Below are 16382 nucleotides of genomic sequence, written 5' to 3'. Positions count from 1 at the left end.
AAAATAGAAAGTAGATGGACTATTAATTTTAGTTTTCTAAATTTGTGCCCTGGATAAATTGAATACTTGACAGGTTTTTTTAATCGGGGGGAGGATGGTGGTAGTGCCTTTATTTTATTGTGTATGAATAGATGAGCGTCATTTCTTTTCTTTTTTTTTTTTTTGTGGTAAGAACAGAGAATATGAGAATAATCTCTTAACACATTTTAAGTGTATAGCAAGGGGATGGGATCAAGATAGCAGAGGAGTAAGATGTGGCGCTTACCTTCTTCCACAAACACATTTTAAAGTGTATGGCATGGTGTTGTTAACTATAAGTACAATTTCTTTTTTTCCTAACTGGCTTTTTTTTTTTTTTTTTTTAAATGTAGGTACAATGTTGTAAAGAAGAATTCTATAGCTTGTTTGTCTTGTATAACTGAAACTTTATATCTACCGAATAGCAACTCCTTACTAACTGTCCCCCCAAACTTATACTATTTCTGTAAGTTTGGCTATTTTAGGTATCTCATCTAAGTAGAATTCTGCATTATTTGCCCTTCTGTGACTCATTTATTTCATTTGGCATCATGTCCTCAAGATCCTAGACGAACATAATTGCTTAAAATCCGATATGTTTTCTCAATAGCAACGGGAAGAACTTACAAAAAGACGAGAGAAACTTTCAAAAAGAAGGGAGAAGATAGTCAAGGAGAATGGAGAGGGAGATAAAAACGTGGTTAACATCAATGAGGAGATGGAGTCATTAACTGCTAATATAGATTATATCAATGACAGTATTTCTGATTGTCAAGCCAACATCATGCAGATGGAAGAAGCAAAGGTTTGTAATAAAAAATATATTTACTGACTTAATGAGAAGTAGTTTTATATTTTTGTCATTAAAACCACTTTGATTTTTTTTTTTTTTTTTTTGTCTTTTTGCCTTTTCTAGGGCCCCTCCTGTGGCATATGGAGGATCCCAGGCTAGGGGTCTAATCGGAGCTGTAGCTGAGAATCCGAGCCGAGTCTGCGACCTACACCACAGCTCACGGCAACACCGGATCCTTAAGCCCCTGAGCAAGGCCAGAGATCGAACCCGCAACCTCATGGTTCCTAGTCGGATTCGTTAACCACTGAGCCACGATGGGAACTCCTGAATTTTTTTAATTTAATTTAATTTTTTAAAATTAAAGTATAGTTGATTTACAGTATTGTGCCAATTGCTATCTACAGCATAATAACTGAGTCATATATATATACATTTTGCTTCCACTTTAAAATTTTATATGAAAGTATTTGCTCTCTAGATTTTTTTTCCTATCTCTATCTTGGTTTTTCCTGTATACCGCTCCAGGCCTGCTTTCCAGATTTCTCTGCTGATTTTGTTTGTAAAAGACATATATCATTTATTAATCCACTTTGAATTCTTAGCTGCTCAAACGTGTCCTTTTTAACTAGACTATATATTTATTGGAATAGGGATCATATTTTACAATCTTCTGAGGAGTCTTGTTAGCTAATCCACTAATGTCACATAAATGTGTGAAACAATAGGCTTTGTCTTCTGTTAAATACATTCAGCTCAAAGTAATAACACATCATATGCCGGTTTGATGTAGGAAGAAGGAGAAACATTGGATGTCACTGCAGTCATTAATGCCTGCACACTTACAGAAGCCCGATACCTGCTAGATCACTTTCTGTCAATGGGCATCAATAAGGTAAGATCTAACTATGCTATTAATGAAAACCTAAGCTTTGATTAATTCATTGTAATTTTGTTTATATTTCCTTTGTAATAAGGAGGAAGATTATTTTTATTTGGAAAGTATTCCTTTTACCTTTCTTTATTGTTAAGAAAAGTCAGCAGTATTTACATCGATTCCATTCGTTTGTCATCTATTGTGCTTGTGTATTAGAACAGGTAAACAACTTAAAAAATAGATAATTTCTCCTTTGCTTTAACAAAGGAAAAGTTAAAAGAAAAATCTCTTGGGGTGCAAATAAATTTAGTATCATAATTTTGATTTAATACTGATTTGTCTCCTTTTAGGGCTGCACCTATGGCATATGGAAATTCCCAGGCTAGGGGTTGAATTGGAGCTGCAGCTGCTGGCCTGCGCCACAGCCATAGCAATGCCAGATCCGAGCCATGTCTGTGACCTACACCACAGCTCACGGCAATCTTGGATCCTTAACCCACTGAGCAGGCCAGGGATCAAATTCACATGCTCATGAATATTGGTTGAGTTCGTTACCTCTGAGCCACAATGGGAACTCCTAATACTGATTCTTTACAGCTTAAAAAAGTCAAAAGGGAAAAAACACAGTTGCACTCTCCTTTTCTAAAGCAACTTCTGCCTAAATGTTAAAGCGGTAATAATTTCTCACTCACCTTTTTTTCCCCATGTTGAGAAAGTGCTAGACCTCTTATGTTTTGCTCTTCTTAATCTTCACAGTGTGCAAGGAAGTAGGTATTATTCGTATCATTTCGAATATGAGAAAACTGAGAATCAAAAACATAAGGTAATTTGTTCAAGGTCACCAAGCTTGCAGGTGGAGGAACTGGGATGAACCAAAGTTCATCTGCTGTCAATCTGACAGCAGATAAACAGATCTTTGTGTGGTAGATTCTGTTTTGTATGATCTAAGTTTTTGTTTGTTTGTTTGTTTGGGTGTTATAGGGTCTTCAGGCTGCCCAGAAAGAGGCTCAAATTAAAGTACTTGAAGGTCGGCTTAAACAAATTGAAATAACCAGTGCTACACAAAACCAGCTCTTATTCCACATGTTGAAAGAGAAAGCAGAATTAAATCCTGAGCTAGATGCTTTACTAGGCCATGCTCTACAAGGTAATTTGGGATAAATTTTGGTTAAATAATTTGCATGGTAACTTTGCTCTTTGAGTATACCATACTGTACCTCTTTCCCCTTTAGCTTGACTGAATAGATGCTATATTTACATAAGCTTTTAATAATTATTCCTTCTTTAATTTGCATGTATGAATTTGGGGGGTTATAATTATTGTCATTGCAAGAAATGATTAGCAACTTAAAAAGGCTTACTTAACCTTATTAAGCAATTAGTTTTATGGATAAAAAAGATCAACCATGTTTCTGAATTGGTATTTAAATTATTTAAAATATTAACCAAGTTTCATGACTTTACTCTGCATAACTAACTGCCTTATAAATAAATTTATAAGTGTTTGCTATGGCATCTATTCTATGTATCTTATATTTATATAATCTTGTTTTATATGGGGGTTCTTAACATTGGATCTGTTTTGATTGGAGTATTGCTTTTTGTTTCCTTTTTTGCTATTATTTACACAGATCTAGATAGCGTACCATTAGGTAAGTATGTTTAGCTTTCTGGTACCCTACAGCTGCATGAATTACTAATTGTTCATGTACACTAATTGTGGTACATCTTATTTTAGAAATTTTTATTGGCAGCCAACTGGTTTTTGCATGATCATTTTTGAAATTTATCTATGACCACAAACATACTAAGTCTTTGTCTTTCTTACACATTTTCTGATTTTTAAATTCTTAGATGTTTAAGTAAGTGTGTTTAGTTAATTTTCTGTTTTATTATTTGAACCTCAGTTTTGGCTCCAGTTTCGTAAGGCCTTTTTCTTGTCAGAAAAAGAAAAAAAAAAATGGAACACATATTCCTTTTTAATTTGTAAATATATTTGTCAAGTTGCATCTGTTGTTTTACTCTCATAAATAACTTTTTTTTAAAGTATATCTTTGGTATATATTTATCTTTGGTATATCTTTGCTAGATTCTTAGCTGTTTTCAAGTTTTAAAAAATTAAACACATATTTTAATGTTGTAAATTGAACAAAACCATTTAAAGGATTTTATATGAACAGATGAGTATTGAGATTTTCAACCTTCTTTTGCCACTACAACATTCGTGAGAACTACTCCTACCCAGAAGTAATATCTGAGCTTTTCCTAGTGATTATATGCATGAAGGACCAGGAGTATTGGAGCAATTTTATTACTTGGGATTTGCTGAATTATTATTTTGGAGCAGTTTTTATTTAATTAAAATTATTTCAAAATCTGATCTTCACTTTTTTGTCTAATCAGACAACTGTCAAAAATTTTCTAAATACCTATACTTGAAAAAGACTATAACTGAAAGATTAAATATAATTATCTCTCTGGGTCATTAAAATAAACATAGTCTATGATCTGGATTTATTTTAAAGACAGGATATTAAATAAAATATATGAGCTGTTTGATTTTTTTTAGATGTTTACACTGTGTGTTAATCTCAAAATAATATTTCATTGAGATCAACTCCGTAATATAAATATGGACAGGCTACTACTTTTAAACTGTGTAAACTATAACAAGGACAGGTAGAAAAAAATTGGCTATACTAAGGAACCATGTTAGGCTGTCCAAGTTCCTGGGTTATGACCAGAATTTTTGCCATTCTGTGTGTTACCAAGCATGTTTCTTCTCCTCTTCCTCCTCCTTCTGGTTCTTGTTTTTCTCCCCCTCTGCCTCCTCTGCCTTCTCTTTATTCTTCATCTTAGTGACTCAACTTACAGTAATAAGTAAATTCTTATTTAAATCCACTATCTCTTTTAACTTAGAGGAAATATGCAATGCCTTCTTTGATGTCCTTTTGTGGAGATGGTATTAAATTATTTCTTGAGCATTGTTACTTTTTTACAACTTTCAATTATCTATAGCTTAAAGAAGGGTCAGAAGCAGAAAGAGGAAGCACATTCATCTGATATGACCTGTGACTTCTAAAACTTCTCTAAGGATTAGAGGTATAATGTAGCCCAGAGATACTTGGAAGAAAGGCATGGAAGGAGAAAAAACATGGAAATTAAATCCACAGAAGCTAGACAATCATTGCTTTAAAAAACATTTACTCAGTTCCAGTTTATCCAGTGCATTGGGCTAGGCGTTAGGGTTTAAAGATAAATAAGACACAAAATCTTACCCTTATAGACTTGGTGCCTTGCTGAGAGTGACAAACTGTGAACAGATTAGGATACAATGCAGTAAGGGCAGAGATGGAGATATGTACAGGGAGTTATAGGAGCACAGAGTAGGGCTATCCAACAAGAAGGGAGGGGGTGAAATTTGAGCTGAAACATAAAAGAAGAAAAATAATTAGCTAGGCGAGAGACAGGGTGGAAGGGAGGGGGCAGAAGTGTCTCTCTGTACAGTAAGTTAAAACACGGACATTTAACTACTATATTGTATGCACGAGGCCTTCAAGCATGTTGGTGTTCTGGGGCAACAAGTATATAGTGTAGGATGATGGAACATAAGGCTAGAGGGTGAGCAGGGGCCAGTACACCATGCATATATACGCTTGTATGGTTGTAGCCTATGAATAACATCTTTCTTTTCCCCTTCTTTTTTCCCTACCTATGTTGGTGTTCCTAGGATCTTTCCCTGTCTTTGGAGATTTAGTAGAAGACTTATGAGGTTCAGCATATAGTTGTATTCATGGCAAAGATTCATGACAGTGATGTAGGAAGAATATACAGCAGGATCATAAGGGGGAAAGACAAAGATAGGATCAGGAGGAATCCATGTCCAGGCTTCCTTATGCTTTCTCCCCCCAGGAGAGATCACACAGAGTGCACTCTTCCCTTTGGAATGAAAATGCCCCAGCATGTGTGCATTGTTTACATCCAGGCAAGTCCTCTAAACACTCCGCACCTGAGATTTTTACTGGTGACTGATCACATAGGTACCCTCTGTCTAGTACATTCCAGAATTCCAGGCTCCAGAAGGAAGGCAGGAGTTCAGCATAAGCCATATTGTTTATACAAACATCCTCGATGTAAGAACTCCCCTCATTAGTTACTGGTGATGAAGGGCACTTTGAGAGTCAAGTTTCTAGATGCCGAAGTCAACCTTGCAAGGAGGCCTTTCTAAGGACAGTAGCCTCTGGTATGTTATGCTGCTATATTAACTCTTTCATAACACACACACACACTCACACACATACACATATACGCATATATAAGTAGTGTATACATACACATAACTTTTAATAACTTAAAAAAGACTAAAATAACTGGTTAACTTCTAGTGAAGTGAGATTATAATGCAGTTGTATATAGATATAGATGAACTTTAAGTCGTTTGGGAGTTTTAAGGCACTAGCTTCAGCTTTAATGCTGCAGTGATGAGAAAACAAGTTGGTGTTGAGCCGGAATTAATGTTCTTGAGTTGAGAATAAAGGAATGAGGTGGTGATGGCATGTCTTGCTGCCCAGATGACTGTAGCACAATAGATCAAGCTCAGTTCTGAAGGAAGGGGTCTGATTTGGTGAATGTCTGAGTGGAGCCGTTTATCCACTGGCCAGGTTGGTTATACCAAACTGTAATTATCTCTAAGACATAAATGCTTATGCAGGAGCTAAGTAGTTTTTACTAATTACTCATATGATGTTTAACATACTAACTGGTTTAATTACCAGTCTTAGTCCACCTTTATACACGGGAAAGTAAAGGCTAGATTTGTCTTTCTTTGTTATAGACTAACTCAGTCCCCTTAGCCCTCAGTTATCCTCTCTGTGAAGCACGTCCTCCAGCCTTCAAGTGTGGGCTTTGAGATACACGTTGCCTTCACGACCATCGTTTTCCTCATTTCAGAAATTACACTCCTTTTGTGTGGGTCTAGATATGCTCCATTTTAGATAATGCTATCAAGTATGTGAATTTCTATCCAAGTGTCTGCTAAGCAGTAAGGAAGAATAGGCGCATCTGAGGAAGGAATTAGTTGACCCATGAGCACAATCCATCTGTATGATATAAAAGTTAAAGGGGGGTGTGTATATTTTTAATTAACATATATGTTATTGATAATATTGCCTTCAGTTTTCTGGAATGGCTTTATTATGAAATGTATACATTTTGAAAACTTGCACCTGTGTTAGGGGCTTACTGACATTTTGAGTGGTTTATTTTACATGGCTGTTTTATTTACTGACGTCCTACTAGTTTTATATGTTTGCTTTTTCCTCTCTTTTTTATTAGTGTGCTACAGTTATTCTGAAATAGCAGTGGTTTGTTTTTACTATTGCATGCAAACCTATAGTTTTCATCTTTTATGTACATGCGAATGAGCTGCATGCTGATGTGTAAATTCTGAATACCTTCACACACACACACACTCCTCTCTCCTTGAAAACAAAAATGGGAGTTCCCATCATGGCTCAGTGGTAATGAACCCACCTAGTATCCATGAGGATGTGGGTTCGATCCCTGGCCTTGCTCAGTGGGTTAAGGATCTGACATTGACATGAGTTGTGGTGTAGGTCACAGACATAGCTTGGATCCTGTGTTGCTGTGGCTGTGACATAGGCCAGTGGCTATAGCTCTGAACTTCCATATGCCACGGGTAGGGCCATTAAAAAAAAAAAAAAAAAAAAGGAAAATATTTAAGTAAGTTGGAATACTGATAAAGTATAACAAGTCTGATTAAACTTATGTAGTTTTGAAGTAGGCTCAGTACATTAAAGGGATCTCATGTAGCATTTACTTTAAGCCTTTGTTTCACTCAGTGGTTTTTCATATGTGGGATAAATGGATGGCATGTGATCTCATTTCCATCCCATGAATACTCTTCTATGTTTTATTGTTCATCTTGTGGTTTTCCTATTTTTGAACATGTTTTTTTTCTCATCCTCGGACATATAATCAAAGGAGGTTCTTAGACTTTTTTTTTTACATTTCTATTTTGATTCAGTTACTAAAACCCAGTGCCCACATTGGGGCCTTGGGATGATGTTTAATGTAGCTTAGGGATTATAATCATCATTCAAGTTGTGGCGTGTGGATGATACTTACATTTTGGACATTTTTTTTTTTTAGAAAATGTAGAGGATAGCACTGATGAGGATGTACCTTTAAACAGCCCAGGATCAGAAGGAAGGTAAGAGAGGCTTTAGAAACTTAGACTTGACTTCTGTAATATTTTTATTATTTTTATATCAAATAATTTTGGGTTTTATGGTTAAATGAAGAGAATAAAAAGTAGTAATATGGAAGTCAAACCAAGTAATGCTTAACCATCAAAAACTTTAAATAAAAACAGAAGGATATTTAAGGAAGGAAAATGAATTATTTTAGTTTATTTTGATTTTAAATATCTTTCTGTGTTTTCCATGTGCATATAACTTTTTCATATTTGTACTCATAGAGGACATACAGTTTTCTATAAAAAATTCTCTTTTAATCATGTGCTTATTATTTATTTGCACATAGCTCACTGTCTTCAGACCTTATGAAGCTTTGCGGTGAAGTGAAACCTAAAAGCAAGGTAAGGAGAGTTGAAACATTTTTTCTGCTGTTCTTTATTATCACTATAAAACACATAGTCCTCAGGCGTTCCTCTCATTAGGTTCGCAGGTAGGCATGCTTTTGTATGTAAGAAATTTAGTTTCTTTGAAAAAAAATTAGTATTGAAAATGTTTTCCTTTATGGAACTTGCAATTTACTGTATTTGTGCACTTTTACTATTAGAGAATATATGATTGTGGAGAACAGTCCTTAAGAATAATTTAGATTGATGGGAGATTTTTGAAATTTTAACATTCTGGTATTTTTTTTAATTGAAGTATAGTTGATCTACAATGTTGTGTCATTCTAGTATGTTTTTAAGTATTCCTGACTTATATTAACTGTAACCTGAGGTAGTTTGAATAGGCCAGCTCTTACTCATCATTTTGTATGAAAAATTTAGGTTATCATGCACATTTCTAAAGTTAAAAAATAAATGATGCATACTGTTAAATGTGTTAGATACACATGGTACGTTTCAGATTGAGTGTTGGTAGCATTTGATGCTAGATGAATTAACTAACCATCTTAAGATAATTGAAAACAAAGAATTCTTGCAGTGCTTAGTGAATATTTGTTGAATGAATGGATGGAATCAGGACCTGAAAGAACAACACTGTACGAGATGGATTTAAGGCCCACAGTGGTTAGCCAGGTAATGTAATGAGTACTTTAGCTGGATGTAAGGTAATTATTAGTAGGGATCATTATGATTAGCTGAAGAAGACATGCCCCATCTAAAGGAAGTAGCTACCACTCAACTGTTGCTCACTTAGGCTATGAGGGAATATGGGCCTAAGGCTACCAGATCCTCAGTTTTTTCGAGAGAAGCCTTGAATACAGATTTGCTAAAAATAGAAATTTTAATGTAGAATTTACTTATCTTTAAAATACTGAGCTAGCCAATTGAAAATTATCTCTAGGCTTTATGTATGGTCCTTGAGCTACTGGCTTGGTGACATGTGATTTATATTTTATTATTCTAAGTGACTAAGCAGAAGTTACCCAAACAGAAAGGAAACATTCTAGGAGTTCCCATTGTGGCACAATGGAAACGAATCCGACTAGGAACCGTGCAGTTGAGGGTTTGGTCCCTGGCCTCGCTCAGTCGGTTAAGGATCCGGCATTGCTGTCAGCTGTGGTGTAGGTCACAGATGCAGCTCGGATCTGGCATTGCTGTGGATGTGGTGTGACCAGCAGCTGTAGCTCTGATTAGCCCCTAGCCTGGTAACCTCCATATGCCAGGGTGTGGCCCTAAAAAGCAAAAAAAAAAAAAAAAAAGAAAGAGAAAAAGAAGAAAACATTCTTAGTATAGTTTGGATCCATTCTTACGTGGAGGAAAGATCCTCTTAAGGTAACTTCGTCTTCCAGACTCTATGAAAAACTACTTACTGATGCTCTCATGGGATACCAGAGAGAGATGGGAAGCAGTAGCCTAAAGGTCATCTCCTGAAAAACCCACTGTGGTTAGGAATTCCCAAGAAAATGATTCCTTTGGCAGTAGAGAGAATTGACAGGGTGAAAAGCTGGCCTGCATGACTTTCCAAAACTTTCCAAAAGTTTTCTGGAACTATCTACCACTTTTGAATTGCAAAGATGCCTGAAAGGATCTCATATCATTTATTTTTCACTCCTTGAAAAAAATGAAATTGACTATATATTGTAAATAGGTGTGTACCAGCACTGTGTTACATGTAGAAGATACAGAGTTGAGTAAGAGTGTCTGCCCTTTAGAGGTTTATAAACTGGTAAATACTTTATCTCTTAATACATTAGTGATAACAGCAACCAACTCTGAGCATTAACAACAAGGTAGTCCTGGAGGAGTTCCCGTCGTGGCTCAGTGGTTAGCGAATCTGACTAGGAACCGTGAGGTTGTGGTTCGATCCCTGGCCCTGCTCCGTGGGTTAAGGACCAGCATTGCCGTGAGCTGTGGTGTAGGTTGCAGACAAGGCTCGGATCCCACGTGGCTGTGGCCCTGGCGTAGGCCGGCAGCTACAGCTCCGGTTAGACCCCTAGCCTGGAAACCTCCATATGCTGCGGGAATGGCCGTAGAAATGGCAAAAAGACAAAAAAAAAAAAAAAAAAAAAAAAAAAAAAAAGACAAGGTAGTCCCTTGGTTTTTCAAAAGCCTGAAAGGGAAGGCTTATGGTAAATTTAGATTCTAGGAAAATAACCTTCACCTGCCTCACCAGGCTGCCAAAAGCTGGTACGGACTGGCAGTTTTACAAACCAGTTCAGGCATCAGAAGATCAGGGTCATAAAAATGGAGAAACAGATGTAAAACTTGATGTAAACTACAGATGTAAAATAAAATTTAAAACAAAATTAAAATGTATATGAAATAAATCATCTAAGCATGGGGAAACATCAGAATTTAGTTGAATGTCCCTGCAGTTATCTTCTGGTGTAATTCCTTTCCTCTTTCTTTCTCTTTTTTTTAAACAATATGTTGAGGGAGCTGGCTGGCCATGAGTGGCAGGATAGCACAGTAATATTGGAGGTAGATCGCCTAGGTTTGAATCTGATTTGTCACTTACTAGCTGTGTGACTTTGGACTTGTAACTTCTCTGGGTCTCGGTTTTCTCATTTGTCAATCAAGATAAGGACAGTGTATGCTAATATAGTAAAGTACTTAGACTAATTCCTCACATACAATAAGTACAATACAAATATTGGCTCTTATTATGGCCTCCAAAAGGTCTTATCTGGTTATAGCTCTGGCTTGTCACTATCTTACATGCTGTGTGTGACACACTTGCTAGGAAAAGACACGCTAAATGTTTTTACCTATTTCAAACTAATATTAAATCTCTCTTCCCTAATTATCTTCTCTGCAAAAGTTTGCACCTGATTGCTCTTCCTTCCATTCTCTGACTAGGCCCGAAGGAGAACCACCACTCAAATGGAATTGCTGTATGCAGATAGCAGTGAACTAGCTTCAGACACTAGCACAGGAGATGCCTCCTTGCCCGGCCCTCTTACACCTGTCGCAGAAGGGCAAGAGATTGGAATGAATACAGAGACAAGCACTTCTGCTAGGGAAAAAGATCTCCCTCCCCCATCTGGCTTCCCTTCTAAGATAGGCAGCATGTAAGTCTGGCCCAGCTATACTAACTTCCTTTCTTTTGGCTTTTTTTTTTTTAATATGCATGTTGCTGTTTCTTATTTCTATTTTTTAAAATTTATGTCAATAAGTCTCTAGTTTTCAAAGTAATTTCTGTTAGGTGTTGTGTCTCATAATTTGGGGACATGAAAAATAATTTAAATGAGATGTTCTTTGTTGAATGGCATTATCTTATTTTGTAAGTTTTAGGATCTTTCTTAAAGATTATAAATTCTATTAAGGCTGAGTTATGAACTACAAATAAAATTTATTTAGAAACACCTAAACTAGGTTAAAGTTATATCTGTAAAATTATTATACAAAATAGAAGCTTTAAAGACTTAAATTTGCTCTAAATTACATTATATCCTAGTTCTAAGAGCCTGATCAGGATAGTAAACCTTTGCTGACACTTTTAAGCAAAAATGCAGATATCAATTACAAACTAAATACATTTTGAACCTTTTCAATTTTTGCCTTAAAGCAAATTCATGTCTGGGATCAGTGCATACACAAAGTATTATTGTATTATTAAAGATTTGAAGGAGGGAATAGTCTCTCCCCCATCTATGGTAATCTTAACAAAAGCATTCTTTCAAAACACATCTTATTTAGAAATTTATCGTTATTATCTTGAGAACAAAGATTGCCCAAAAGAGGCCAGTGTGTGTGTACATAAGTTTTGTTATTATATTAAAATTACATCAGTCTTTCATTGGTAAAGATTTTTAATGACTTTTTTTCAAACTAACCCTCACATATGTTCTAGCAAATAAGTCATTAGATGAACACATCACTGCATTGAGAAATATTGCCCAAAATGTAGCACATACTATATGACTGCAAATAATAAAATATAGCAATCTCCCTACCTTCAACGTGAATATCTGTTTCCCATAACTTTCTCCACCTTATGAAATATTTTCATTGTCTTCCATTCAGTAAGCCCATCTTCTACCTCTAGATTCAAAATTAATTTTGATGATGACAGAACTTTCTTGCATGTGCTTGAGGTGGCCTATGTAATTAACTATTGGAGTTGCTATTAGAGATTGCTAACCAGTATAGCTTATGGCTTCAGTGCTTTTTCAATAAGATAATAGTAAAAGAAATGCTTTTATGGAGGTAGTGATGTAGAACTGAGAATAGATTTAGGGACTCCTATGTGTTCAGCATTTAGTCTGTCAGATGAATAGAGACTTTTGGAACTTGAAGACTAAATCTTGACCTGGAATCCAGAATTCAGGTAAAACCTTCTTTTTGCTTTTTTTTTTTTTTTCAATTTTTAAATGTATCATTCGTGACAGGTTGTAGAAAATATATTTTAGACACTATCTCTCCACATGATTTATTTTCAAGTTATCATGAATAAAGATGCTTGTGTAATTCTGTACAAATTTAATATTTGGTAGTGTGCTTGGTGCAGTAACTTATAAACCATTACTACATGACTTTTATTGCATGAAGTAAAATAATTTATTCAAGTCAACCTTATGATTTAAATGATGTAGAACTCCTAAAATAGGATTTCCTCTGATTAGAAAAATCAGATATATGAAGTTTAATTATATTTAATTTTCGCTTTCAAATAGGAATCATTGTAAGCCCATTTTGGGGAACTGCTTTCTAATTCCTTAGTGTTTTTTTCTTACTAATATAACTAACCAAGAATAGCAAAAATTCACTTTTTTCCATTAAAATTCATTACTATCATATAAAAAAATCTAGTCTTAAATTGTTAATTATATAGCCATTATTCAACCTTTAAAATTTGTGATAAAACAAGAATATTTTTATTATAACAACTTATATAAGTAACATATACTTAAATACTACTTAAGTAAAATAATTGGGTTTTTGTGATTACCTGTGGTACTCTTTTCTATGTAAATATTAATTCATTAAATATCATTTTTCTCATATTCTGGTATTCTAATATTTTTTGTTCTTATGAAACTGTAAAGAATTTTTTCTTCAACTGAAGCAATTCTTCAACTGAAGAAATTCTAAACATTTCTGTTTAAAATAAAAAATTATTTTAGGTATTTGGCAATATAACATTGATGTTTACATTCAAAAATAATGCTTGTAGGAGTTCCCTTGTGGTGCAATGGTTAAGGATCTGACCTTGTCACTGCAGCAGCTTGGGTAGCTGCTGTAGCATAGGTTCAATCCCTGGCCCAGGAACTTTTGCATGCTATAGGTGTAGCCAAAAAAAAGATAATGTTTGTATTTATTTGATAAGATTGCCAATTTAAAAATTATGTAGTTGTCAAACTCCCATTAATTAAAAATAACTCATATAATTTTTCTATCCTAGTAATATTTTTTATTTCCAGTTATTCTTTCTCAAATTCCAGTTATTAATATGTTAAAAAATAGGTTAATATCTTCAAAATAAAGTTTTATGTATGTATTTAAAATTAGGTAATTACAGAATCTTTTTCTCTCTTAGTTCCAGACAGTCATCTCTATCAGAAAAAAAACTTCCAGAGCCTTCCCCTATAACAAGAAGAAAGGTATATGAGAAAGCAGAAAAGGCAAAGGCCAAGGAACAAAAGCAGTAAGTTGCTTAGCATTTCATTTACTAGATTGCACAAAATGTCTGTTGTATTTAGTGCTAACAGACAATAGTGAAATATTGTCCCCATTCAAGCTGACTTTGGATTGTGATTGATTTGACTAATCCAGACAGTCAAGTCCACTGTTGGCTTGTATAAGTGGCCCTCTAACTTTCTTCTTTTTTTTTTTTTTTTTTGCTTTTTAGGGCTGCATCTACGCATATGGAGGTTCCCAGGCTAAGGGTCTAATCCGAGCTACAGCTGCCAGCCTAGGCCACAGCCACAGCAACGCCAGATCCGAGCTGCATCTGCAACCAACACCACAGCTCATGGCAACGCCGGATCCTTAACCCGTTGAGCGAGGCCATGGATCGAACCCAAAATCTCATGGTTCCTAGTCGGATTCAGATTCACTTCTGCTGCGCCACGATGGGAACTCCCCCCGCCCCCCACTTTTTTTCCTCTTTCTTGATCACACACACACTTGTAAATAAGTTTGCGTACTTCTTCCCAATCATGTACTATGATTTATTTCAATTTTTTATGTATGTCATTGTAGAGTTAATTTACCTTTGAGAAGTTTATAAAAACTATAATTCACATAGTCTTCTAGAAAAATTTGAAATTAATTTTCATGGTGATCTGATAAAACTCACATTGGTTTTAACTCTTTAAGGTGGTTGACAAAAATCTAGTGTTTGAAGATGTGTGAGTTGTGCCATTTTCTTGCTGTTTTATGTTTAAATTGATATTTTCCTTAATTTTTTTTGTGTGTGTGCATTCGTTGAAATATTTTAAAAGCTATTTGTATGTTTTGTGGGGATAGTTCTTAGCAGTACATAATAGGACCTGATGATCCACTAACCTGGGTATTTGTAAATTGCAGCACCACAACATGCAGAAAGTTTTGAATGGGTTAGAGCCACTGTTACCTTTTTACCCCTTGGCACACTCACATTTCCCTCAGGTCACCTAACAAGCTTCAAATGATATAGTCTTTCTAGGGCTGCTTCTGCGGCATATGGAGGTTCCCCGGCTGGGGGTAGAATAGGAGCTTTAGCTAATCGGAGCTGCAGCTGCCAGCCTACACCAGAGCCACAGCAACAGCTAGATCCAAGCCACATCTGCGACCTATATCATAGCTCTCAGCAACGCTGGACTTTAACCCCTGAGCAAGGCCAGGGATCGAAGCTACACCCTCATGGGTGCTAGTCAGATTCGTTTCCACTGAGCCATGATGGGAATTCCAATGTAGGTTTATATTTAAATGTTAGTAAAGCCAATTTCTTTTCTTTTCTTTTTTTGGGGGGCTGCACCCTCTGCATATGGAGGTTCCCAGGCTAGCGGTTCAATCAGAACTGTAGCTGCTGGCTTACACCACAGCCACAGCAAAGCAGATCCTTAACTGATTTAGGAAGGCCAGGGATCGAACTACATCCTCATGGATAGTAGTCAGATTTGTTTCTGCTGAGCCATGATGGGAACTCCAGGGAAAGCCAATTTCATTAACATAAAAATAAATACAAAAAGAAGTTTTCATATTTTCCTGTTCCCAACTGGAGAGTGTTATACCATCCACCTCCCTTCAACCAACATGCACACTCTCTACTTTGACCAGTGGTTTAACTGACCTGAATCATGAAAATACTCTTCTAAAGATGTAAAATTTATCTGTTTCTACTGAATTGAATGTCTCAAGATGAATAATCAGGACATGGGGATGGAGCAAATAAGCAATTTAAAAATGAATGAATCAATTGTAAAGACAAATCTCTTAACCTCTCAGGACCTGTTTATTCATCTGTAAAGTGAGGAACTTGGTCTCAACTGTAAAATTGTGTAATTTTAAATTTGGCTTGCTTTACTGACTTTAGATTTTAGCACACAGAACCTTTTCTGTAGTGCCATCTTGTGGCCAATGTGACAAAATCCAGTGGGAAAAAAATTTTTAATTAATTTGTTCAGAGGAAAAAAGGAAGAAATTCTCTAATGAAAAGCTTTTTTAAAAATGCATGTTTCTTTTAATATTTCTAACAAAGCATAGTCAATTAAAGCCACCTATTTAATATTATTTTTTTCTTGTAGCTCAGATTCTGGAACCTCAGAGGCTAGTCTTTCACCTCCTTCTTCCCCACCAAGCCGGCCCCGTAATGAACTGAATGTTTTTAATCGTCTTACTGTTTCTCAGGGAAACACATCAGTTCAGCAGGATAAGTAAGTTGTATGTAAAAGATCCCCAACTATTGATTATCCTATTCTGAACCTTTCAATACAGTCTGAAGAAAACATTTAGCCTTTTCTCTGTGTGGGAGATAGAGTCTGACTTGTGAACTCTTGCTGTATTTCATGTGTTTTCCAAAGGGAAATGAACCACCTAGACACTATTAGAGA

General features: G+C 35.6%; 1 protein-coding gene across 15 annotated transcripts in view; it reads left to right on the top strand.

Annotated features, from left to right (window-relative positions):
* Positions 1–16382, top strand: part of KIF21A (kinesin family member 21A) — a 140834-nt gene that overhangs the window by 103217 nt on the left and 21235 nt on the right. For 6 of the 15 annotated variants that reach the window (XM_013997935.2, XM_013997930.2, XM_021092526.1 and 3 more), the window contains 9 exons: positions 629–823; positions 1602–1703; positions 2667–2832; positions 3317–3337; positions 7857–7917; positions 8250–8304; positions 11206–11417; positions 13886–13993; positions 16077–16205. In XM_013997935.2, the coding sequence (XP_013853389.2) occupies positions 629–823; positions 1602–1703; positions 2667–2832; positions 3317–3337; positions 7857–7917; positions 8250–8304; positions 11206–11417; positions 13886–13993; positions 16077–16205 (1049 nt within the window). The remainder of the gene's footprint in view (positions 1–628; positions 824–1601; positions 1704–2666; positions 2833–3316; positions 3338–7856; positions 7918–8249; positions 8305–11205; positions 11418–13885; positions 13994–16076; positions 16206–16382) is intronic. The other 9 variants (XM_013997931.2, XM_021092527.1, XM_013997928.2 and 6 more) reach the window with 3 other exon arrangements.

The sequence above is a fragment of the Sus scrofa genome, chromosome 5 (genome assembly GCF_000003025.6).
Source record: "Sus scrofa isolate TJ Tabasco breed Duroc chromosome 5, Sscrofa11.1, whole genome shotgun sequence".
Classification (NCBI taxonomy): domain Eukaryota; kingdom Metazoa; phylum Chordata; class Mammalia; order Artiodactyla; family Suidae; genus Sus; species Sus scrofa.
The sequence above is the reverse complement of the archived record's forward strand: the minus strand, read 5'-3'. Positions and strand labels throughout refer to the sequence as shown.